The following is a 24,235-nucleotide window of genomic DNA, read 5'->3' as shown; positions in this document are numbered from 1 at the left end:
AAATTCCCATCTATGTGTTCATTTTCACGCAAAGAGTAATACATATTCATTTGAGGATTTGCTTTGTAAACAGTCAACTGCATGCGGTTGCCTTTTGTCTGTTGTGATTTTGGCCGTGTTATTTTTCATTAGAAGTCTTACCTTCGGGTCATATTAGCCCGGCAACACTCAGAAAGCGGCTCCTATTGACGAGTAAAATCGTCTGGCACTAGAAGAGTAAAATTTGTTAGTCTCTTTCTCAGGAGGGACATTATTAAGTTTCTTGTAAAACCGCTTCTTAGCTCATTGCCTTTCGGTTATGAACAAAGCAAATGCATTCCCGTTTATCAAAGATCAAATATTGAATCTATATCCAAGCACTTGATACTGAATAATGAAGGGTTCAGAAGAGCGACGGCTTCCCTGACTTCCTTAAGCTACAGTCAATTCTTTACTGAGTTGAAAAACGCATAAACTCAGTCGTACGGAACATTATGAGGAATATGTACCGGTAGTATACCAGTGTCTCCTTGTTTAATGAGGACTGATATCAAATATGTACCCGCTACTTTAGTAAAGTCAAGCAGTACTGGATGTGTTATTAATGAAATGTGAAAAGAAGCATTAAAAAGCGAATTTTTACTTGAGCCGTGTCTCCCTTCAAGCACTGATACAACTTAAGCCCATGCAGCCTTTTTGTCTTACTTGACACTTAGCTGTGTGTAGACGGCAGTTTCATAATTTCCCGTCAGATTAGATCTAAATTAATCCATCAATCAGTGTTACATCGGAATTTACCTCTTAAAATGCAAGCTACAGAAATGTTACCAAGGTTTAGTCATCGTTTCACTTCGTGTCCCCTTTTTTTTCGTGTTCGCAGTTGTTTTTCTAGATTGTTCGATTCACAACGCGAACCAGACACCACGTCATAAATTATTTTGTCGCTGAAAGGGCTAAGTAAAAATTTCATTGATGAATGAGGAAGTTTCTGCTTGTAGTGAGAGAACCTACAATGGGCGACAAAATTGTTGACACATTGACCATTTCTACCTCCTATGCCGCATTTCTTGTATCTTTTAGCCTTCTTAGGCAGTCCAATTTGCCGCCTCCCCACCAAACAATATTCTTGTTAGGAATTACGACGAGACACTGAAGCGTAACACAACTTTAATCCACTGGACTCGGCTACACATCGATTTACAAAGGGGATGTATACGAGCGAAATGCTAGACGTACAAAAACCTTCCATAACAAGAGCGGGAACAACAACGAAAGTCACATGACACTCTAAGTCCTACACACTAGGGTGGGGTTAGTATAACTATTCACAGGTCCAGTCTCTTAGGCTTCTTTGTAACTCTTCCAGAACGAGTACGGGCTGTAACATTCTCCCCACCTTGTCCTCCTTCGGGGAGGACAACGCTCAAATTAGGCTTGGAAACAGGTATACTTGCAGCATGAACAGTGTTCATTTGTGGCTTCTCCCCACCATGGACTGGATCCTCTGCTTCCAGGCTTACTTTTGAAGCTGCTGACTCAATCTCTAACTTGTGTAAACGTTGAACGGGTCTGTTGTAGAAACTGTTATGTGCTCTAACTGTAGCGGTCCGTACAAGCCCGTCGTTACCTGGATAAACCCTTTCAACTTTAGCCAACGGCCATTTGGTGTGCGGCACATTGTCGTCAGAAATAAGTACATGTACAATGTCGCCTACTCGAATAGAAGGGATCCCTTTATGCCACTTGTTTCTTCCCGATAGGAGATGTAGGTACTCTTGTTTCCAACGCTTCCAGTAGTGATTGAGTAGTCTCTGCAGGTAGAGATACCTTTCGACAGTCCTCTTACTGGTCTCCTCTAAGCTACTTTCTTTCCTTTCCGGTAACTGGTTAATTGGCCTACCAATTGCAAGATGAGCAGTTGTAATAGGTAACGGGTCTCTGCAATCATCACTTACTGCGGTCAACGGCCGCGAGTTAATGATACCTTCGATTCTGACCAGCAACGTGTTTAGCTCAGAAAAGGTGAGAAGTGCTCTTCCAAGGACCTTGCGCAGTGGTTCTTTTATCATTCTGCAAAATCGTTCCCACCATCCACCTCTCCATGGGGAACGCTCTGTGATGAATTTCCACTTGATCCCTCGTGATGAGAACTCTGACTTGATTTGATCTTGATCCAGCGTACTCCACATTCTTTGACTTTCAGTAGTGGGTTCATCGTATAATTTCTGAATTTCCCTGCTTGCTGCCTTGAAGGTTTGTGCATTGTCTGACCACACTGTATGGCAAAGACCTCCGCGACTCGTCATGCGACTAAAAGCTTGAAGGAACTCATCAGTTGTCAAACTATGTGTAAGTTCCAGGTGAACCATACGAGATGATGCGCATGTGAAAATACACACATATGCTTTCTTAATGTTTAAGCCATCTTTCACATACAGTGGTCCCGTAAAATCAGTCCCAACATGCGCGAAAGCTCGTGAACAGGAAATTCTCTCCTCTGGCAGCTGACCCATTTTCTGGGCACAAGGTCCAACCCGTTGTCTTTGGCAAGCTACACATCTTCTGATAACACGTTTAACCTCACGTCTTCCTTGAGTTAGCCAAACTTTCTGCCTTAAAGTTGATAATACCGTTTCTGGACCAGCATGCAACATGTTCTTATGTACATCTTGGACCATCTTGGCAACTTCAGGATGTCCGTGAGGCAAGATTATTTGATGCTTGCTCTGTTCGGGAAGATCAACAAACTGTAGTCTCCCACCAACTCTTAATACCTGATCATCTCTGTCATAATAAGGGTCCAGTTTCAGGAGGCGGCTGTTACTGGGAAGTACCTCTCCAGCTTTCAGTTTCTCGAATTCTTCTTTGTAGACTACTTCCTGCACCCACATACAACATTTAATCTCGGCTTGCCTCACCTCGTCCGCCGACAGTTCCCTTTCACAAGACCTAGACTTCGTCTTAAACAATTTGACCGCTCTCAATACATAAGCAGTTACTCGAATCAACTTTAACCATGTCCCGTAGCGTGACATATCAATCAGTGGTTCTGCAACGACTGCTGTATACACATGGGTAGTTCTTTTTTCCTCGCAAGCTTCGGCGGGAGCAGCTTCGTTTTCGGGTTGAGCGGGTAGTGGTTCACAAGGCGAAGACATCCATTGGGGTCCATTCCACCACAAAGTGCTTGAAATCATATCACTACAGCTTAACCCACGCGTCAACAAGTCTGCAGGATTCTCCTTACTTCCACAATACCTCCAACACTCAGGATCCCACGTTGACTGTACCTCAGCCACACGATTGGCAACAAATGGCTTCCAGGAAGAACTCTGCCCTTTTATCCAATGCAGTGCCACCATACTATCTGACCAACACACAACCCTAGCCACCTTCATTGGCAAAGCCCCTACAACAAATTTTAGCAACCTGGCATTTACAACTGCTGCTAAAAGTTCCAGCCTTGGAAGTGACACCTTCTCAATGGGCGCGACTCTGGACTTCGATATTACCAGCTGTGAGGATACATTGTCTTGCTTGTCTCTTATTCGAATGTACACTGCTGCTCCATACGCCTTGGGGGAAGCATCTCCAAAACCATGCACCTCTACCACAGAGTCTTGTGTAATACCATTTCCGAAGCATCGAGGGATAGTCACATCTTTTAGCTGCAACGACTCGGACTTCCAACTTAACCACTTTGCTTTAGTGTCGCTATCTAGCGGGTCATCCCACTGTAATCCTTTCAACCACAACTCTTGGAAAAGGATTTTGGCTCTAACAGTTAAGGGTGATATCAGTCCCAGTGGGTCAAACATTTTCGATGCCAGACTAAGTAGACTTCTCTTTGACATTGGATCATGGGATGAGATGATTCCACTCGGTGCGAGGAATCTAAAGTGGTCAGAGTTCAAGTCCCATGACACGCCAAGTGCCTTTAGGGGGTCGCTCGAATTGAACTCCACGAATGGCGATGAGGCTCTTTTAGCTGGGTCAATAGCATCCATTACTATCTCTGAGTTACTTGCCCACTTGGTCAAATTGAATGCTGCTGTCATCATAATTTCTGACATTTCTTGTTGAAGCTTCAAAGTTGAATCTACTGTATCGGCTCCTGTCAGGCAGTCATCGACATACATATTTTGTAAAATTTCTTCTACTGCATACGTGGACATTTCTTTGTATTTGTTTACATGAGCATGGACTGTAGCAATTGCAAGGAAAGGACTTGCGTTCACACCGAAAGTCAATCTCTGCATTCTGTACACCTTTGGTGCTTCGTTAGGCTGTAAATCTCTCCACAGGTAGCGGTGAACATCTCTGTCCTCTGGTGCTAGTTTGACTTGCAGAAACATCTTTTCAATGTCTGCTATGAGACCAATTTTGTGTGTTCTAAATCGAATCAGTACAGATGCAAGGTTCGGCTGTAAAGGAGGACCAGGAAGAATACAATCGTTAAGGGAAGCATCACCTCCTTCCCGTGCGGAAGCATCAAATACGATTCTGCATTTTGTCGTTCTTTTGTCATCACGAAATACAGCATGATGCGGTAAGTACCGCACAGTTCCATTGTCATCACTCTGATCAGGTACTTCCTCTGCAAAACCTTTCTCTACATATTCGTTGATCGCTGTTTTGTAAGCCTTAGCTTTCACAGGGTCTTGCTTTAACTTTCTTTCAACACTTTCCAGGCGTCTCAAAGCTTGTGCATAATTACTTTCTAGCTTTGGAGGATCCCTTTTCCATGGTAGTCGCACCTCATAGTTATGTCCATCAAAGTTCAATCCTCTATTGAAGTCAGCAACAGCACATTCTTCCTCTTGTGACATAACAGGGTCCTCGTTCTCTGCAATACCAATTGATTCCAGTTCCCAGAATCTTTTCAATGTTTCGTTAACTCCACCGTTTTCTACAACTGTCAGCATGGATGAAGTTTGCCTTGATTGGCGGTTTACTTGTCCCGTGACAATCCAGCCGAGGCAAGATTCAACAGCAACTAGTGACTCACTGGAACTACTTCTCTTACAGACCCCAGTCACAAATGAGTAGTAGTGGTCGGCACCAATAAGAACATCTACTTGAACTGAACCACGAGGATAACTATCTGCAAGAGTTAAGCCTTGAAGATGAGAGTTCTTATGGAAATCTATCTGTACTGGCCCGAGAGGATTACAAATTTTGGAAATAGAAGGGGCCTCTATCTCCACCTTTGAATCTCTCTTAATTGGTGAAAGGGTAAATTTCACTCTTTAGAATCTTTTCGTTTCGCTGGTTTCCCCACCTAGCGTTGTGACACTTAATAGCTCTGAGGGACCTTGCAGGTCAAGGGCCTCTGCAATGTTCTTTCGTATATACGAACGTTGACTCCCTGAATCTAGTAAAACACGGACTGTCATTTCTTGACCCTTAACAATTAACCTGGCCAATGCTGTCTGTGGGAGTGTTTCTCTCATAGGTAATGCAGACTTAGTTGAAGCCAATCCACTTAAACTAGTGTTGCTTAGGTGCCGAGGTGTAACAACTGACTGCTGCCCATGCAATAACCAGTGATGTCGGTGATCACAATTCGCTACAGAACACTTAGGATGGCGACAAATTCTGGAGAAGTGCTTGTGGTTGCTAGGTTTTAAACAATTGAAACACAGTTTGTTCTCTTGCACTAGTTTCCATCTACCATCAAGTGATTTTTCATTAAACATTGTCAGATATGTCCAGAAATGCACATAATTAGATGCACGCGGATTTCAATAAGCGTCACGAAGTGTCCCCTTGCTCTTCTCCCCAACTTCAACATCATTCATGTCACAGAATACGGACAAAAAATGTCACAAAGTGTCCCCCAAATGCTGCTCTTTGAGTAAAGATTAACTGCTGCATTTACCCTTTGCTAAAAAGAATGCTAACCTTTATCCTTACCCTGTTGTTGAAAACAGGTAGCAATTGCCTAGACTTAAAGGGACACTTCGTGTAGGATGTCAAAATTGGACGTGCATCTAATTAGGTGCATTTCTGGACATAAGTGATTAGGCAATTTTGGGAGTCATGATCTGCCTTGCAGAAATTACAATTTGGCTGTTTTGGAGGGCGTGTTTCACCAAGTAGTGCAGAAGCAGTATACATCTCATTCTCACCACCCATTTTGGGAGATAAAGACTTTCTTCGGTTTTCTTTACCTTTCTCAAAACTGTGATTGCCTGGGGTGATGTTCCCATTTGAACTTCTTTCTCCTGCTTCTTTGGACACAACTTGTCGATTAAGAAATTTAAAGAACAATTCAAGGCCTATTTCATCTTCTTGAGTGTCTGCAAGTGTCAACTCCCATTTTTCCAATAACTGTGGTGGTAACTTGGTCTCAAAAAGGGGTAACAAAATACATCCATGGCTCATTGGATCTTCTCCAAGAGCCTCTAAAGCTCTAGTTCTGTTCATAAAGGTATCATAGAGATCTCTGAGGGAGGATGCATTAACAACTGACTTAGCATCCATCTTGATGACAGATTTCACTAGAAATGAGATGATCATACGTTTTCTTCCATACCTGTGTTTAAGGCATTCAACAGCTGCTTCATAATTTGCTCCGGTTACTTCATATCCGTCTATTGCTTTCAAGGCATTTCCAGTTAGCACCGAGCGTAGATAAGTAAACTTCTGAACATTTGGTAAATCAACATTGTTATGCACTGCAGCTTCAAACTGATCCCAGAAGTTTTGAAATTTCAACACATCGCCATTAAACTTTGGCAACTCAATTCTCGGTAATTTCAGATTTGAGGATACACGACTGTCACTGTATGCAATATCCTTCGAGGAGTGATCTCCCACGTCGCAATCTTTATTTAGGAATTCATGAGCAGCATCCACAGCTTTATCTACTTCACTCAGAATTTTTTCCCATCTTCGGAGTTCCTCCTCCATCATATCCTCTGCAACAAGCGCGATTAATTCATTTCTCAGTTGAAGATAATTCTCACGGTACACAGTTAGCATTTCAATTCTCAACTGCACTTTGATTTTGTTGCTTGCATTTTGACTTAGATACAAAATATCCTGAATCAACGCACCCATATCCATTTGCAAGGCTCTGGCTTTACGTCTAATCGAACTAACCTCCTGAATTTCAACTTCACTTTTCACTTGAAGAGGTTCCTTCGAAGCCTCGGCGAAATTCGAACCTTCCTTTAATTCTGGTGCAATAACATTTGACTTCGAATCACGCTGAGCGTTCACTAACCTTTCCAGTAAGACTTTTCTCTTTCCAGTAGTCGGCAATCCTTTTTTTCCAAGCATTTCACGAATTTGATCGACTGTGAGTTGAGATAAGTCTTCCATTTCGCTCGAGGAACCGGTGGCCATGTGGTTGCAACTGATGACCTTGCAAAGAATTACAAATTTACTGCTGAAATATATCCTTTTCTCCGGCTGTGAAGGACCATGTTAGGAATTACGACGAGACACTGAAGCGTAACACAACTTTAATCCACTGGACTCGGCTACACATCGATTTACAAAGGGGATGTATACGAGCGAAATGCTAGACGTACAAAAACCTTCGATAACAAGAGCGGGAACAACAACGAAAGTCACATGACACTCTAAGTCCTACACACTAGGGTGGGGTTAGTATAACTATTCACAGGTCCAGTCTCTTAGGCTTCTTTGTAACTCTTCCAGAACGAGTACGGGCTGTAACAATTCTAGCACGATTCCCGGAATATTAAGGTACAACTTGTAGCTTGATTTCCTGGATATTTGGGTCCAAATAAACAACATTTCTTTTATCTTTCAGCCTTGTTAGGCAGTCTAATTTGCCCCCTCCCCACCAAACAATGTTCTACCGTGATTCCTGGAATATTTAGGTACAAATTGTAGCTTGATTCCCGGGATATTTGGGTACAAATAGGCAACATTTCTTGTATCTTTTAGCCTTCTTAGGTAGTCCAATTCTCCCCCTTCCCTTTGAGTACAAATTGTAGCGTGACTCCCGGGATATTTAGGTACAAATAGGCAACATTGGGGCAGGGGGGTCTTATCAATAATTTAGAGCATGATTCAAAGTACAGTGTTATTTAACACTTAAAAAGAACTGTAAACACAATGTCGCTGATTGTAGTTTCCAAAAGATCTGTTACATAATCCGGTTCCTAGATTGTTCGATTCCCGTGACGCTAACCAGACATGACGTCATATGGAACTTCTCTTGTCGCTGAAAGGGCTAATTAAAAATTTCACTGATGAATGAGGAAGTGGTTTCTGCTTGTAGTGAGAGAACCTAATTTCCAAAATCTAAGATCTGTTATAGCCCGGTCTGCAAATTATATTTCCTATCATTATTGCCAAAGTTACACCCAAAAATGACAAAGATAAAGGAAGTTTTGTTTTTTTACCTATTTCTAACTCGTACTTCCGTAACAGAAATGACGCACTACTATTCTCGCATCTGTGTCACGTCACATGTGACGTCTGTTCAGTCACGCGTCTTTTCTTCCTTCGAGCTCCTGATTGAGAATTCTATCGAGCTTGTGTATCATCTTTCCCCATCTCATGGAGCGATATCATTTGTCAGACAATGGATAATTAGGGCTAAAGCGTGTGCGATCGTGTCAATTGTGATCTTCAGTTGTTCCTTGCGATGTGGGTTGAGCAAGTGGCAAAGCAATCTCGTTCCCAGAGACCGCTTTTCTTCTGGTCAACACCAAGAGCATGGACTCTGGGCCAAAGCGGGAAGTCTGCCTCGACTACGCAGACTCAGAAATCTGAAAAAAATGCGCATAAAGTGGCCCTGAACAGAGTCCGTGTTCTTGGTGCTGACCAAAAAAAAGCGGGCTCTGGGAACGAAATTGGTAGCTAAGCCGCCATCCATCAATCGCGCATGCTCCATTGACTGCGTCAGCAAAGTCTCTTAGGTTTAAATTCCGAAAGTATGTCAGGGAAACAGATATAATTGTGTAGAGCGGCCTTTCCTGATAGTCTGTCACAATGTACTTTAGTGTACTTAAGCCGTACGTCTCAACCAAGGCATTGCTTTGTTCTAGCTCTTTACACCTAAACGAGAAGAAAGAAATTATTGAACCCTTACATCTGATTTAAAGGAAACCTCTACTAAAACAGCGTAAGTAATCTTAAACCACAAAACGTAATGTTTACAATGAAAATTGTTTGAACTTTTTCTAATGAAAGCGTTTGTAATCTGAAATAAATAAATTTCAAAAACGTTTGTTTTGGTTTTCAAATTTCCTGGGCGCCGCCATCTTGAATAGTTGTGACAGGTCGCGTTTACCCCATTAGAGACGTTGCATTAGTAACGACGACAGCTATAGCTACGGCAACAACAACGCCACAAAGCAAGAAGGATGGAAAAATAATCGTGCTGCACGTGTAGCACCCATTTCACTGCATTTTTTTGCCGTTTTTCACAAAACAACCGACCAAATTTCAGGTTTTGATGACAGGTTTTGATGACAGCTCTTACTATAGTTTCCCTTTTAGCGATAAACTGCTAGAGAAAGGCACAATTTGGAGACATAACTTCCTACATAAATTCCTATTATCTAAGGCGGCGATTTTGTACTTGACACAAGCATGTGAGGCCGTTGACGTTTGGATCAAATGCCAGCTAACTGATGTCGAACAAAGTCAAGTTTTAGGCCTCGGGTCACGACGAAACTCGTTTCTGCGCCGTGTGTGTTAAGATAATTACCTTGAAAATGACGTATTATCCAGATTTTTTCAAACTTGGCGCAATTGATACTCATACACAGGAAATTAAAAAAAAATGCAATGAAAAGATGGGGTCACCGTGCTCGTTTTCGTGTTTTTTACCGAATTACGCGAGAAGCGCGGTGCAAAACAAGGGCATCACCTTAAGGAATAAAACGAACGAGAAATTGTCGAGGCGTTGTCCGAGGGAAGAGTATGGTAATTGCTCTCTTGCTCTCTTGGGCTGCCTGGAAAAATATTAAGGGATAGCTTTTGGACGAAAATAGCAGAGTGGCGCAAAGACCACGAAGTTAGGAGTTCTATCATTTGAATACGGCTTAAATGGGAATAAAAGAGTGTTACAGTAACATTTCAATCACTTACGCTTTTTGTTTGCAACTTCTGGTCAAATATCTTTACAAGCTCGCCACACGAGGGACGTTGTGAGGGATCTTGCTTCCAACAAGACGCCATCATTTGATAGCTAAAAAGAAGAAATGTCAAGTTAGCATTAGACTTTGAGGGAGCTTTTGTTCCACAATCACAAAAGTAATTGGCATATTTACGTGTCATCTGAGCACCCTTCTGGTTGTTTCAGCCTTTGTCCGGAGTTTAAGAAGTCCAAAATCTCGAGGCCTTTCAAAGCCGAATCAGGCATTTTTCCTCAAAGAAAGAAAAAAACAACAAAATAGAAACAGCAACAACAATAAGTACTCCAAAACCACTGGTGACACAGGGTTGGGTTATTTGCACTTCTTATCGAACAATATCTTGTTGGGTGGGGTGGGGAAGGGTGGTGGTTGAAGGCATTTGAGAAATAGACTACTTCGACGATACGGCAGCCATTTTGAATTATATTGTTGCAATAGCTATAATGATATATTATGCAATGTTTATAACTGGAAGGGATAGATACTCGAAATAAGGTGAGACGCTTCGTGACCCATATACAAAGGTAACATTTGGGGACGTTATGTTGCAATACCTGAAAAACTCAGTGTTAACCCGGTTTGGCAGATAAACAACACTCTGTTAGGCAAAGAATAACTGCTGGGTAAGGTATTGATCTCTAGCGATTAGGGTTAAGCGCTGACTCGAAATGGTTAGCTTTCATAAATTGTTCTTGTGACACCATAAACTTTAGTAAGATCGTTTGGTACTTTATGTACCGACAAAACTAAGTCTCTCACCTTATTTTGGAGTATCCATTCCAGTCATAACCATTATTGAGTTTTCAGGGGGAAAATACAATTTATTTGCCCCTTGAGCATCCCATAATATCTTTTTAAAGAATAGAAATCGAAATTGCTGCCGAATCGTCGAAGTAAATAAGTTTCTAGTTTCTAATGAAACTGTGGTGCTGCGTCGGTGGTAGAATGAAACTGGAAAATTTGGTTTTATCAAACGTGGTGATAAATGTCGAATTACCACCGGGAACGGTTTGGAAAGCTGACGTTTCGAGCGTTAGCCCCTCATCAGAGCGGATAGAGGAATTGTGGGTGTTGTTGGTTTTTATGCGGGTGTGGAAGAGCTTTGCCATTGGTGGAAATATATGGTAACATGAATTTGTTAATAAATTAATGGAATGAGAGGCGTTCATTGATTCCGTGAGGATAGAGTGTACCTAGTTGAAAGATGACTTTTTGGTCCATATTCATACGGCTCTCTGTGTTTCCGTGGTGTAAGGATAGACCGCAAATTGTCATGCTGTGGTGGGAGTGATTACGAAGATTTTGGTTTGGTTTTGATGCATCTGTGTTTTTTTTCTACATCTCGTAGGTGTCCGCGAAAGCGGTCCTCCAGTCTTCTCCCTGTTTCGCCTATGTACTATGTAGGTCTTCTTACATAGTGCTCAGGTTATGCAATAGATGACATTTGTGGAGATGCATGTAAAGTGGCCAGTGATTTAACGGATCGATTCGGTCCTGAGATCTTAACCATGTTAGAAATAAAAGGACAAGTTTTGCTTCGCGTGCGTGTACATTTAAAAGTTCCCGGTTCGTTGGCACACTTGAATGCGCTCTATAAAGTTACCTATGTTTTTGTAGCGTTTGCATGAAATGAGTGGTGGTAAAGGAAATATATGTTTAGTTTCGGGATTATTGTGGAGAATTTTGAAGTTTTTGAGAATGACATTTTTGACTGCAAGGTTTTGTGGATGGTAGGTAAGGGTGAATGGAATTCTGTTGGTTTCTTCGTTCTGTGACGTTTGTAGTGCGGTTTCTCGATCGATTTCTTGGGCACGATGTTTGCCTTTGGTGACAGCGGAGTCAGGGTAGCCACGTTTTTTGAAAAACTGGCACATTTCCTCGCACTTCCGGGAGAAGTCGGTTTCGGTTTGAATCAGGTTTCCGAGCTCGGTCTTTTGACAGGACGTTGGTTGAAAAAAATATTTGAGTGCTTGACGGCCTTCATTGCTGGGGATTACGGTGTACAAAGATTTTATGTCCATAGTGAAAATGATTTTGTTTTCGCCTTTATCGTACAGCAAACAGCATAGGTCTGGCTGAAATTTGCGTTTCACCAGAAATCAAAGAAACTTGTTTGGTTTTAGCTCATTTCTTTCCTGATATCTACAAATATCAAGAGACTTCTCAAAAACGTCACAAGATAGAATATGATAATATACATGTTGTTATACAAAGCAAATCTGTTGGTCTTCCCTCGCCTATTTTGGGGGAATTTCGCGTGTAATAATCCCTCTAGTTCCAAAAACATTCCGGAAACGCTGAGAATATTCTCTGAGACTATATATTTAACTCCAATCGACGCGTTACATCCAAAAGCAACGTTAACTGTGAAAAATACTCGTTTTAGAGTCGTGAAAAACCGGCAAGGCAAAAGATTTTTATGTGCTCTAAACGTGACCAAATAGGGTCATAGCAAATCCCCGGATAACTCACGTCTCTAAGTACTGTTGCGTTACAAACTGCAGTGGCTGGCCTTCTTATGTCCTTTTTTAAAAGTGGAAGAAGTCTCACTCAAGGATCGTAGCGTTAGGAAATTAACCCCGCGAAACTGACTGGAATATAAGTGCTCGTGCGAGTTTTGCACCTGACGAGGCAAAACACCAGACGCTCAACAGACCACAATACAATACAATACAGGGCCAATGAAACACAATCACAACAGAACAGAACTTTCAACAACAACTGTTAAGAATCCCAACTGGCCGGAGGCAAACCAGTTGGCTGTTTACAAGTGCAACTGAGAAGTTGAACCAGGGACACAACCAGGAACAAATTCAACCAGTGGTCGGAACATGTTTAGAATCCAACTGAAGAGTTGGATCAATTACCCGACACTGAACCCTTGGGATTTTACGCAGTGCTGGCTACGTCGGTAGAGAAATCAACTTTTCAAAGTACTTAATGTTCCTAAAAGTTTCTGCCTGGAAATGAAAAAAAATAATTACCTCCAGAGGCAATTTCCCACAACACCACACCAAACGCCCACCTAACAGAAACGAAAACTATACTGCACGTCAACAACTATTTGTCAAAGTCAAAGCGCCGCTTTGTTTTTTTTTGTTTTTCAACGTAGAATCTAAAAAGGAGGTTACGCCACCTGAATCCTGGCTTAACATGTATTATGTAAAATCTTCGTAACCTTTTGGCTGTTGAAATGGAGAAGTGATCCTCGCATTTATCTTGACAATTTTTTACGCAATTTTCTCTTACAGGCACCTGAAAAGTTCAGGTTGACTTCAACGGCATTCGAAATCATATCCTCTGCGATGGCAGTGCAACGCTCTACCAAGTGGGCTATGGTCATTTTGTTGAGCGAAGGACTCGATGAATGAAACAAATTTATTATTTTGGGGTATGAGGGATATTACCCTGTCAGCGCTCGCCTTTTGCCACCCCAACAAAAAAACTCGATGGCTACACAAACTAATACGGCAGATACAGATATGAACAGTGATATGAATGAGTGGATGCAATTTTTTCTTTGACACCGCTATGAAACTCACACGTCAGTCTTGACATTGTAAGTAAAATCCTCTATAGATTCCAACGCCATCCAGCGGACTGGCAGCATACCCTATGGAGGTTAAAAGACATGCGGCTTGTCGATTAAATACACATCGACGAGCTGGTGATGCGAAAGCAATCGAGGCATTCAAATTTAAATTTAATTCAAGTTTTCATTCTCATACCCCAGACATATGCTCGTATGCACCACTCTCGTAAATATCACGTGACATGCCAAAATCAGATACCATGGCAACATTATTCTTGTCAAGGAGGACATTTCGTGCAGCGAGGTCCCGATGAACACACTGCGAATCAACAAGGGCAAAGAAAAGTCAATAGAAGACATTTGATACATATAAATAGATGGTTTTACGTGAGGTCACAGCAGGCCAAATTTTTGTTGAGAATTTGACTCTATTATAATACAAAAGTTGCTGTTTTTGTGTACCAACATGGCCATCTCATCACGTGATTGGAAATAATCTACATGTTCATAAGACACAATAATAATAATAATAATAATAATAATAATAATAATAATTTATTACTTATTAGGCGCAAATTAACATCTGAATATGATCAAATGCGCCTTAGAACTAAAGCTCCTAATAATTACAATAAAATATAATTAAGAATACTTGAAATTGATAACTTTAAAAGTAGTCAATCTAACAATAACAGGCAAAAGCCGTCCTAAATAAATAAGTCTTTATAGTTCGTTTAAAAACCAAAAAGTCATCGATGTCTCTAACACTCGCAGGCAGCCTGTTCCACAATACAGGGGCAGCTGTTTGGAATGATCTGTCTCCCAGAGTTTTCTTTGTTTTTCTTATGGGCAACTGTAATAGTAGTTCTTTAGAAGAACGAAGCTGGTACTTACATTTATCCTTTAATCGAACCAGATTACAGATATAGGACGGCGCCAGTTGGTAAATTGCTTTAAACGTTAAAACTAATATTTTGAACTCGATACGGTAAGTAACGGGTAGCCAGTGCAAAGAAAATAAGACGGGTGTAATATGATTAAACCTCGGTGTTGAACATACGAGCCGGGCAGCACTATTTTGGATGCGTTGTAATATACGAAGTTTAACCACCTTCGACCGTTTGTAAGTAAAAGTCGACTGAACTTTCGACGTCATCATAATTGCTAGACATTTACCACTTTGCTTGAAAGGTGCAACATTCCATTGGCCACGTCTCGTGCAATCTTGACTTTATCGGTTTCGGTAAAAGTCGCTTTTTTATTTTCAACATTGACGTATGGATTTGCACGATTTTCCTTCAGACGATCCAACAAGCAACCGTTCTCCGCTAGGCGCACAACTACCAGTATCGGCTCTATTTAGAATGAAAACAACAAAGTCAATAATTAGCAACTTTTAAGACAAACGAAAGGCTAAGAGATTAGTGTGAGATTGTCAATGACATCTTTAACGTTAACATTCATCAGTTAAGATACATTCAAAGTGAGAAGACAAAAATTTGCGCGAGCGTGCTGAAAGGACGCCAGTAATTCCCAGTTAGGACGCAACTCTTTAATGACTCCAATTTCATTGAATCCCTTTAGGACGCTGCTCTATAATGCTTAACGTCATGGACCATTTTTTATTTTGTATTCGTCTTTGCATCCATTGTTTTCTGAACCAATCCCGAAAGTCGCTCTGAGACCAAAATAATGGCTGTGTTTTCCCGAGCGGTTTTTCAGGTCGCTCAGCGAGTGACAACCAAAAATTCTGTGAAAACAGTTCCTTTATCAACTTACTTAAAGTTAAGTAATCCGGCAAATTTTAATAGAATTCTCATTCTTTCGGCCAATGAGGAGTCACTTGCTTTTACTGAAATGGGAAATGCACTAGGAGTGCTATTTTTATTATTTTTATGACTGTATTGGCCCATGCTCTCTTCTCATTTAATCTTAAGGAAGTCTGCAAAAAAACCACTTTCAGGAATTTTAAGCGAGACAACGGTGTGCGAATCGGAATAAGTCCTATTTAGCACTTCCCTCTTGTTCATTACTGCCGTTATTTATTGTAGAAAAGTGGCCCCTGTAATTAAGGAAACTTATCATGAACTTAAAAATCACGTGCCACAAAGTTAGCCAGTCAGAATTAAGAGCAAAACCGATAGTCCATTTCCGAATCGCAAGTTTGACAGCCAGTTTCGGTGCGAAACCATTGAATGAAGATGACACGCGTTATTTTCAAGCAAATCAAACTCATTTTTGTTTAAAGTTTGCGCATCAAGACTCCCTCTGAAACAGAGGAAAACTGCAGTTCCGAAATGCGCTAAGTTGTAAATTTCTCGCAGCCATTTACACGCGCTTATCGCCGGCTTTATGAATTTGCCTTGCGTTTGATCGACAGGTTTAAAGAGAACCTCCCCTCCGACAAAAAGATAACTAAAACTCATAGAGAATCAGTTTTTAACGATAGCACTTGTATTTCAAATTAATGAATTTTAGAAACGCCGATTTTTGTTTTCAAATTTCCCGGAAGCCGCCATCTTAAATATCTGAGACTAAACAAAAGCTCTTATGTCAGAGGAAGCAACTGCAACACGTGACAGATCTAGATATTCAATATGGCGGGCCCGTGAATAAGCGATTCTAAAATTATTCTTTTCCTGTTACGAACACTTTTTTGAGAAAATTACAAACAATGATTCCGAAGTTTAAAGATTATCTTAAGAAGAACTGGAGGTTTCCCTAAATTGTCGTTTTCTTACCCAATTGTCAGTCTTATTAAAGCATTGATTTTGCGCCCTTAATCCGCATCAAAATAGAAGATTTGTGTAAGTGTTTGCCTGCCTAGCTTTTAGTTTGTGCAATAAACTAAAGATCGCTCTAAGAACAAATTCTTACCTCCTGCCGTACATGCCCCCAAAAGACTGACAATATTAGGATGTTCACCAACTGTCACCATAATGTTGAGTTCGTTTATGAGGTCTCGCCTTTCTAGCTCTGTGGCACCATCTGTCATTCAAATGAAAGGAGGTTGTTAACGCAAAACCAGAACATGGCACTCCATAAAGATTGCTGTGATTTCATATCGCTTATCCATATTTGTGTTGTTCTTTTTGCCCTGGAATCCGTGGTTTTTATTCAGTACAAAGTCCGTATTCTTGGTTCAGTTTGTGTTGTGAAGCTATTTCTCGGTCAGCTCATGCAATGTATGTTTTTAGTAGCCGTCTGCTTTCGGCGTGTTGAGTAATTTGGAAAGAACAAATTTAAGGTAGTTGCGATACTTATATCTAAGCCTCCAGATGATCACCCACCAGATTGATTGGCGATAGTCATCATCAATTTCTACGTTAAAAATTATTCATGAGCTCCAGGGGCGGATCGAGGAGGTGAAGGGGAAGGGGGGGGGGGGGGGGGGGGGGGCCCTTGGGCTCCTGCTCATTTGGCCAATTCTTAACCTTTAGCCCAAGTTAAAATAAATTGTATGGAGATAACGTCAGGTGATATGAGCTCCAAAGGGAGCAAGCTCCACCTTTAAGCTTCTTTACTGCACAAGCTATGACTCCCTTTTCATTCTTCAGCTCTCCTTTATAAACTTCTCCAAAAGCCCCCTGTCCTAACTTCACTTCGAGTTGAATATGCAATCTTGGAAACTCGCGCCAACCGCCTTTCAAAGGCAACTCTATCTAAAAAGTAAAAAAGTATGTGAGTGTTTTACAACAAATAATGAATGTACTTGGATATGTATTCCTAAAGCTAGTAATTGCAAAAATTGTATCGTTATTTCTATGCCTGGCTTTCAGCATCCGCGCCCTGATTGTATACCGATTATTATGCAGCAGTACAGCTAGTACACGATCGACTGAATCAAAGCAAATTAGCGATCGGCAAAACTACCGGCTTTAACGAAGTAGCTATAATCACTGACTATATAACGGCTATACCCTGGCCAAAAAAATCGGCCATATATCTCCTCCAATAGGCTACATAATCGGCTATGTGATAGACCATATAATCGATACATAACCGGCTCCACAATCGACTTCACATTCACTACAAAATCGCTTACGTAATCGCGGACACTACATAATCTGCTACATGAGTAATAATTCATCATTTCTGCGGTTTCACCAAATTTCAGGATACTCTTATGTTATCTTTTTTCCGGAATCCGTCAATTATTAAAAACAGAATGATGATAACTAACTAAACCTTCAACCACATCTGGATTCACATTTTTCTGAATTCCAGATGGTCATTACATATTCTTGGAATTGGAGACCTGTTAATTCCTTTCATAGTTAAGATATGGAGATGGTTTGGAAATTTGACAAGTTTCTTTGTTCTACGTTTTTGTTCGCTTTTTCGGCCCTGACCATGCACAAACCACACCCTTTTTCTAAAGCAAAGCCCATTAAAATGCCCCTGTAATAAAAAAAAAATCAGTTCCTTCTTTTCTTTAGCAAATGTGAGAGAATGTTTTAACACAGGTGTTACAATTGAACCCACTGGGAACTCGGTAAAATCCGAGATGGGATTCGAACACACGACCCTCCGTGGTTTTCTTCAGATTTTGAAAGTTTGTTTTCTTAACACCTGACTTGCAAAATTTTGAGCTTTGTTTTTTTTATCCAAAGGCCGTTTACTTTGAGTGTAACTCTTGGATTTGTTATTTAATAGTAATAGCAGCAGTCTCACTAGCAACCTTTGTGGCTTTCCTAATGGTGTTTTATTAGAATCCGCCTTACAAAAAGGGGTTCCTCTCCACTAACTAGAACATTCACTGGTCAGCAGGTATTCTGCGGGGGGGGGGGGGGGGGGGGGGGGAATTATGTGTGTGTGGATGGTGAGTTGTTCTTCATGGTCCGCCATTACTCACGTTCAAAAACTGACCGATTGGACCTCAGAGGGTTGGATCCAGGGAAAAGTGACGTCAAAGGCTCACTTGCTTAAAATTTCAACGTGTGAATGCAACTTATTATAAATGCAAAACGCAAGTTTAAAAGTTTGAAAGCCCAAAGCTCCCGTGCTGCATATGAATTCTGCGGCGTACACACGCACTGAGTTCTGAAACTAGTGAGCCTTTGACGTCATTTTCTCCTCGAACCAGCTCTCTCAAAGAACTGAAGTTAGTAATGGAGTCTTTTTGAAATCAAGGCTTGAAACTCTGGTCCCTTAGTATTTAAATAACACAGTTTTTGAAATCCAAAAAAAGAAAATAATTGATTTTTTTGGTCACAGGGGCATTTTAAAAGTTGCGATTAAAATTCAAAACTCAGTTGTGAACTGAGGACAAAAATATCCACATGGTCATTCATGGTCAAGTTAACATGAAGTGCGATGTCACTGTTCACGCTTTTGTAGTCTCCAGAGTTTCAGAACCAGTCCATCTTTTGCGTTTCACTAAAATTCAAGATGCTCTCATTTTAGGTGTTTTTTTTTCAGGGGAAGAGGATTGTTTATGCTGCGAGACGTACATCAAAATATTAAAAACGGAATGATTATTTGATGACTAGCTGAAAATCCAATCCCATCTCTAATTCCAGTTGTTCATTATATAGTCACAAAATATAATATTATTCGGATTATAATATTCATTAATATAATTAATTACAATTAATAATGATAATTATGATTATTAGAATTACATTAGTTATTATAAATAATTGATATTTCAAGTCGGAGACCTCTTAATGCCTTACTAACCTCAATCTGAGACTTGTCTTCAACATTAGATTTACAAGGTGGTCCAAACTTAATGCAGACAATCGTGATGAAGAGAATAGCTAAGCCAAATGGCAACACGATAGTCACCATCAATTTCAGAAGGAATTTATCTGTAGAGAGAAAAAAAAATACAGCGGTTAGTTGTTCGATCTGTGAGGTGAGTGTTAGAATTGAATTATGCATATATTAACATAATTTATTATAAATGGTAGGAACAAGTAACGTGTAGAGAGGCTCTGTAAGGATGAACATTGCTTTACTTGAGATGAGGTTTTTCATGTTCAAATGCTTGTTCCTTTTTTGAAGTTCAGAGTGTAGAAATTCGTGAATACCGAACTGGAGGAGCCTGAGTGTATCGTTATGCAACGAGAAACTGTGAAGAGATTGCTTATTTGTCGCGACTAAAAGTAAACACATAAAGAGGAACTATCTAGGAACTAATGTAAGGATAGGAATTTAAAGATAGAAAACTGAAATAAAAGGATTCACTGAATTTGTAAATCCACATACTGAAATCGTTGTTTCGAAATTAGTCAGTTGAACAAGCGGTATTTTCTGCTATAGTATGCTCAGTCTTCTTTTCAACTGTGCCGTAAGACAACAGAAAACACATGGACAAACGTTCCAGGTACTGTAGACACAGTAAAATATCCATTTATTAACCATCTTACCCCAGTTTTTCTAAGAGTGGATAGCGCTATCCAACGAATAAATCACAATCTTCTGCATGAATAACCCAATTGGTTTTGCTAATATTTATCCCCTGAAAAAGCGTTGTCCACCTTTTAAACAACTAAGGCGTGTAGTTAAGCATTGCTTAAACTTGAAAAAATTCCAATAACACAGTTCAAAGTGTAATTTACTGTACAAAAGCTTTCAAAAAGGTAGTTTGTTCAATTTGATTTTACATTCAGCCACAGTATGATACGGCTTCGTCTGTCAAATTGGTTTGTTTTCCATTGTTAAATTTCAAAGTATACCTTTTGAGCAATTTCTTGAGAGACCGCCATATTAAACGCATACATGAAAGGTTACTAGGATTCGGATTTCGCGCTTCTTTGGGCTATGAAATTCATGCAAATGTCGGATCAGAAATCTTTTCGTAGATTTTTCGAAAGAATCACGAAAGGAGTGTGCATGTGCGTAACTCACGTGCGATTTCGTGTGCATATTGCACGCGAAAAAGTACCCGGAGAACATGTAGCCATTTTTGTCGCTCATAGATCGTATCGCTGTGGTCGTAGTTGCCGAGTTGAGCTCTTTATTAAGGCGTTAAAGGTCTTCGATTAAAAGGCCCTTGAAAGAATAGCATTTAATGAGAGTTTTCATTTTTCGTTTTCATTCATTTCTCCTTCTCCTCACGGCAACCCTGAGACGTGAAATGGCTGAATCCCACGTTGTACAGAATACGAAAGCACAAAAATACAAAAATCTTAATTTTCTTTTTTTGGGTCAGCACGGAATTGATTTTGGGGCCACCGCGGACAATAGACCCTTTTGCGATACGGCGGTGATCTTGGGTCCCTTTGTTTGGAAGGATACGTTATGGGATGTTAAGGGGTCAAATGTCTTTATGTCGTGGTATAAAATTTGGGTTTGCTTTAATAATTTGAAACCAGTTTGTTGATTGAAACTTTTGTTATACAGGAGAAAAAAAGTCAAATTCATCTCGGTTCGGAAAAGGTTTGAAACAGTTTTGTCCCCTGGTCATCCCGTAATACATCCATCAAAGCAGTAGACTCCAAGATAACCGTTAAAAAAGGTCTATTGCCATAAATAGGTGGCAAAGCATACAGTCTAAGTATATACCTAACCACGTCGCCTCGTAACCGTGCTCGAACCAAAATAGGGACCTTAAGCAAGGATGAAAAAAAACCAGAAGCAGCAGCAAGATGCAAGTCGACTTACCTGGTAATGTGGTTTGTTTGAACAGAATGGCACTTGATCTTCCATACTTGTTGTTGCTCGACAGTCGCATAGTATACTCTGTGGCGGGTTCGAGATCTTTGACATTTATCCTTGTTTTTTTATAGGGTAAAGTCTCTAGAACTTTGAAGCTAGCGGCCGTTCCTTTCTTTTGCTCAATAGTGAAGTTGTCTATCTGGTAATATACGCCATATTTAGGTTGTTGCCAGGTCAATACGAAATACCATTTCTGGACATCTGCTGCTCTTACGTTTTCAGGAGGCTGTGGTTTTCTTTTTCAAAGAGAAAAGAAATCGTACCAGAAGCAAATTCAGAACAAATTCATGTTGTATACAAACAAATTAGGCCATCCTCTGCCCTAGCTGAGTTCACAAAAAGGATTTATATTCTCGAGCCATGCGAGCCATATGTGCAACGCACGTTAAATCAGTTTTACTAGTTTAGCTTTAGAATATTAAATCTTAAGTCTAAAATGACACTAGGGTTAGGTATCGATTAAATTCAAGTTATGACACACATAGCTCGCTGGTTAGTACTGGGTTCCTACTCGTATGCGAGAGTCGTAAGCAAAAACTCGTACCTTCTAAATCTCCCTCCCGTCAATATTGCATGAATTATCTGTTATAGAGTGTGTTCACATGTCGTCACGACGGCCATGTTCGAGGAGTAAAATATTCTTTTTTGGAATTGAACTCCAATTTGAAAATTTTCCTTTTGTTTTTAGTATGCAAATATGGCTGCTGCATGGTCATATGAACAAAAAACACTCTATTGCCTCTTTACCAGCATTTTATTCGTATATTTGTTTGGATAGGAACACAACTAATTAAATGTTGAAATTTGTACTGTCTCAATAATTTAATTGATTCCTTGACTAACTTACAAATAAAAAAAAAAATTGACTTAGCCTGTTTCAACACCCACCTACGACAAATATGGAGGTGATTCCTAGGACTTTTGCCGGACGAAGCTCTTCGATCAAGCGACCAACAGCTTCAGATTTTGTCGTTGTATTGGCATTTATAATGACTAACATTAATAAATCCGCCTGTAAATCATCCCTCCTAGGAAATAAATACAATAAACACTCATTAACTACTTTCAAATTTGTCCAGGATTACACGATAATCAGGTACGCGTTCTAAATAATAAACATTACGAAGTGTCCCAGCCCTTTTTCACAACTTTACATCACATATTTCACGAAAGTATGGCAATAAACATTAAAAATGTCATTCAACAATCCTACTTCAGAAATCAATCAGGACGCAGCTCATTACAACCTATAATTTCATTGCATTCCTTTAGGACGCAGTTCTATTGTCTTTTGCGTCACGGTCCATTGCTTCTTTCGTATCGTTCTTTGTGTCCATTGTTTTCTGAAGCAATCCCAAGAATCGTTCCGAGAGCTGCGTGGCGGCCCTCTGAAACAGACCTTTCCAGGAGGAAGGAATTAATATGAAAACGTTAGCCTCCCGTGTTAAGGATCTCCAGAAAAATGTACATTTGCTCATTTGACGTTACTGTTTAGCAGTGGAAGGCAAAAGTGAAACGCACGTCCAAACGCAGAAAATCTATTATTTTACTCATGAAATTTGTAGACTTGTGTCGTATTTGTTTCCGTTGTCGTCATCCTTGCCATGTTCCCTAATATGGTCATCATTATTATCATGAACATCATCGTCAAAAGAGATAGGCGATCCTACAGATAACTCACGCAAGCCAGGAGATCAGTACGTTTGATAAGAAAAATTTCGGTGACATCAGTTTTGTTCACGGTGCACTTGCTACTCGTGTGGGCACAAGTGATGTTTTGAAAGTTCTCCAAATCGTCTGAGCCGTAGGCAAGTGCAATTTGAGAACTTCCAAAACATCACGAGTGTCCATAAATCACGAAATACACGAGCAAGTTCATACGATTTTTTATTTATTATATACTGAAAAAATCACTCCCTTGCTGTGTTTCCATAGCAACTTCCGGAATGAACTCTATATCCTATTTATGCAGTCGTCACTGTCCAATCAGTAAAGCGATATTCTCTTGCGTCTATAATAAGTGATATTATCCAATGACGGTATTTTTAGCTTGTTATACCATTTCCCTATCCCTGCTTTCTTAAGAGGTCCATTACCTGAAGTTCTTCATTCTGAGGCTATATACCTTCAAGTCAGAGGACTTATTAAATTTAGCGTTTATCTAAAAAAGAAAAGAATATTTAACATCATGCAGCAGCCTGATTTGAAGGCGTCTGAGTATTTCAAAACGCAGAGTTTTCTCAGCCTTTTAGCAATTAGGCCATTAATCTATCTTGCTTTTTGCCACGTGATCATAGGTTTGCATGTTTCGTGTAGTTGTTATAGTTCTAAAGGATTTTTCAAGCAATTTGGAAACTGATGATTCCTGTAACATCGAAACAGGTTTTACAATTTAAAAAATGTCGTACATATTTTAAAAATCTTGCCAAGTTAAGTAAAAAGCTAAAAAACATGGTGATAGAAAGGTTTTATACTAAGTGTCGCGTTTTTAATACGCTTTGTGATTTTCCCAGTCTGAGCAGCGTCTGCATCTCTTAGCTTTTCTCTATGATTGGCCCATATTTCAAACATTGTAGAGTACAATGATTGGCCTCTTTATTGTAGAGGTTTTTTTTAATGTGTTATACCATCGTCTCGATTTTGTTCTTCAATTCCACAAACGAACTGCCGTTTCTGTTTTGTACATCATCTCTGAATCTCTCTTCCAGCTCAACCTGAAGTGTTATATCAACAATGACAAGACCTGCAAAGAAAAGAAAGTGTTTAATTAAGTGATGATTAAGGGTTGATGCTTAGGGTACCTAGCATTAAAAAGGATCATTTAAAATAACATTCACTTGAGCCTCGATACTGTGAGGGCAAATTAGTGAACGGTTGTTATGACCTGCCGTGTCCAAATTCGTTGTTAGTGAGCCTCGAAACATTTTGCAAA

General features: G+C 40.1%; 1 protein-coding gene and 1 pseudogene across 1 annotated transcript; both read right to left on the bottom strand.

The window, feature by feature from the left end:
• Positions 1-1,304: 1,304 nt before the first annotated feature.
• LOC138031884 (uncharacterized) lies at positions 1,305-7,332 on the bottom strand. The gene is made up of 2 exons (XM_068879499.1): positions 6,153-7,332; positions 1,305-5,083 (listed from the first exon to the last, which is right to left on the bottom strand). Exons 1-2 carry the CDS (start codon positions 7,330-7,332, stop codon positions 1,305-1,307), a joined length of 4,959 nt encoding a protein of 1,652 aa, XP_068735600.1.
• Positions 7,327-24,235, bottom strand: part of LOC138032211 (uncharacterized) — a 96,366-nt pseudogene continuing 79,457 nt past the window's right edge.

This window comes from Montipora capricornis, chromosome 14, assembly GCF_036669925.1.
Source record: "Montipora capricornis isolate CH-2021 chromosome 14, ASM3666992v2, whole genome shotgun sequence".
NCBI lineage: Eukaryota > Metazoa > Cnidaria > Anthozoa > Scleractinia > Acroporidae > Montipora > Montipora capricornis.
Note: the sequence above shows the minus strand (reverse complement) of the source record. Positions and strands in the feature narration are given on the sequence as shown.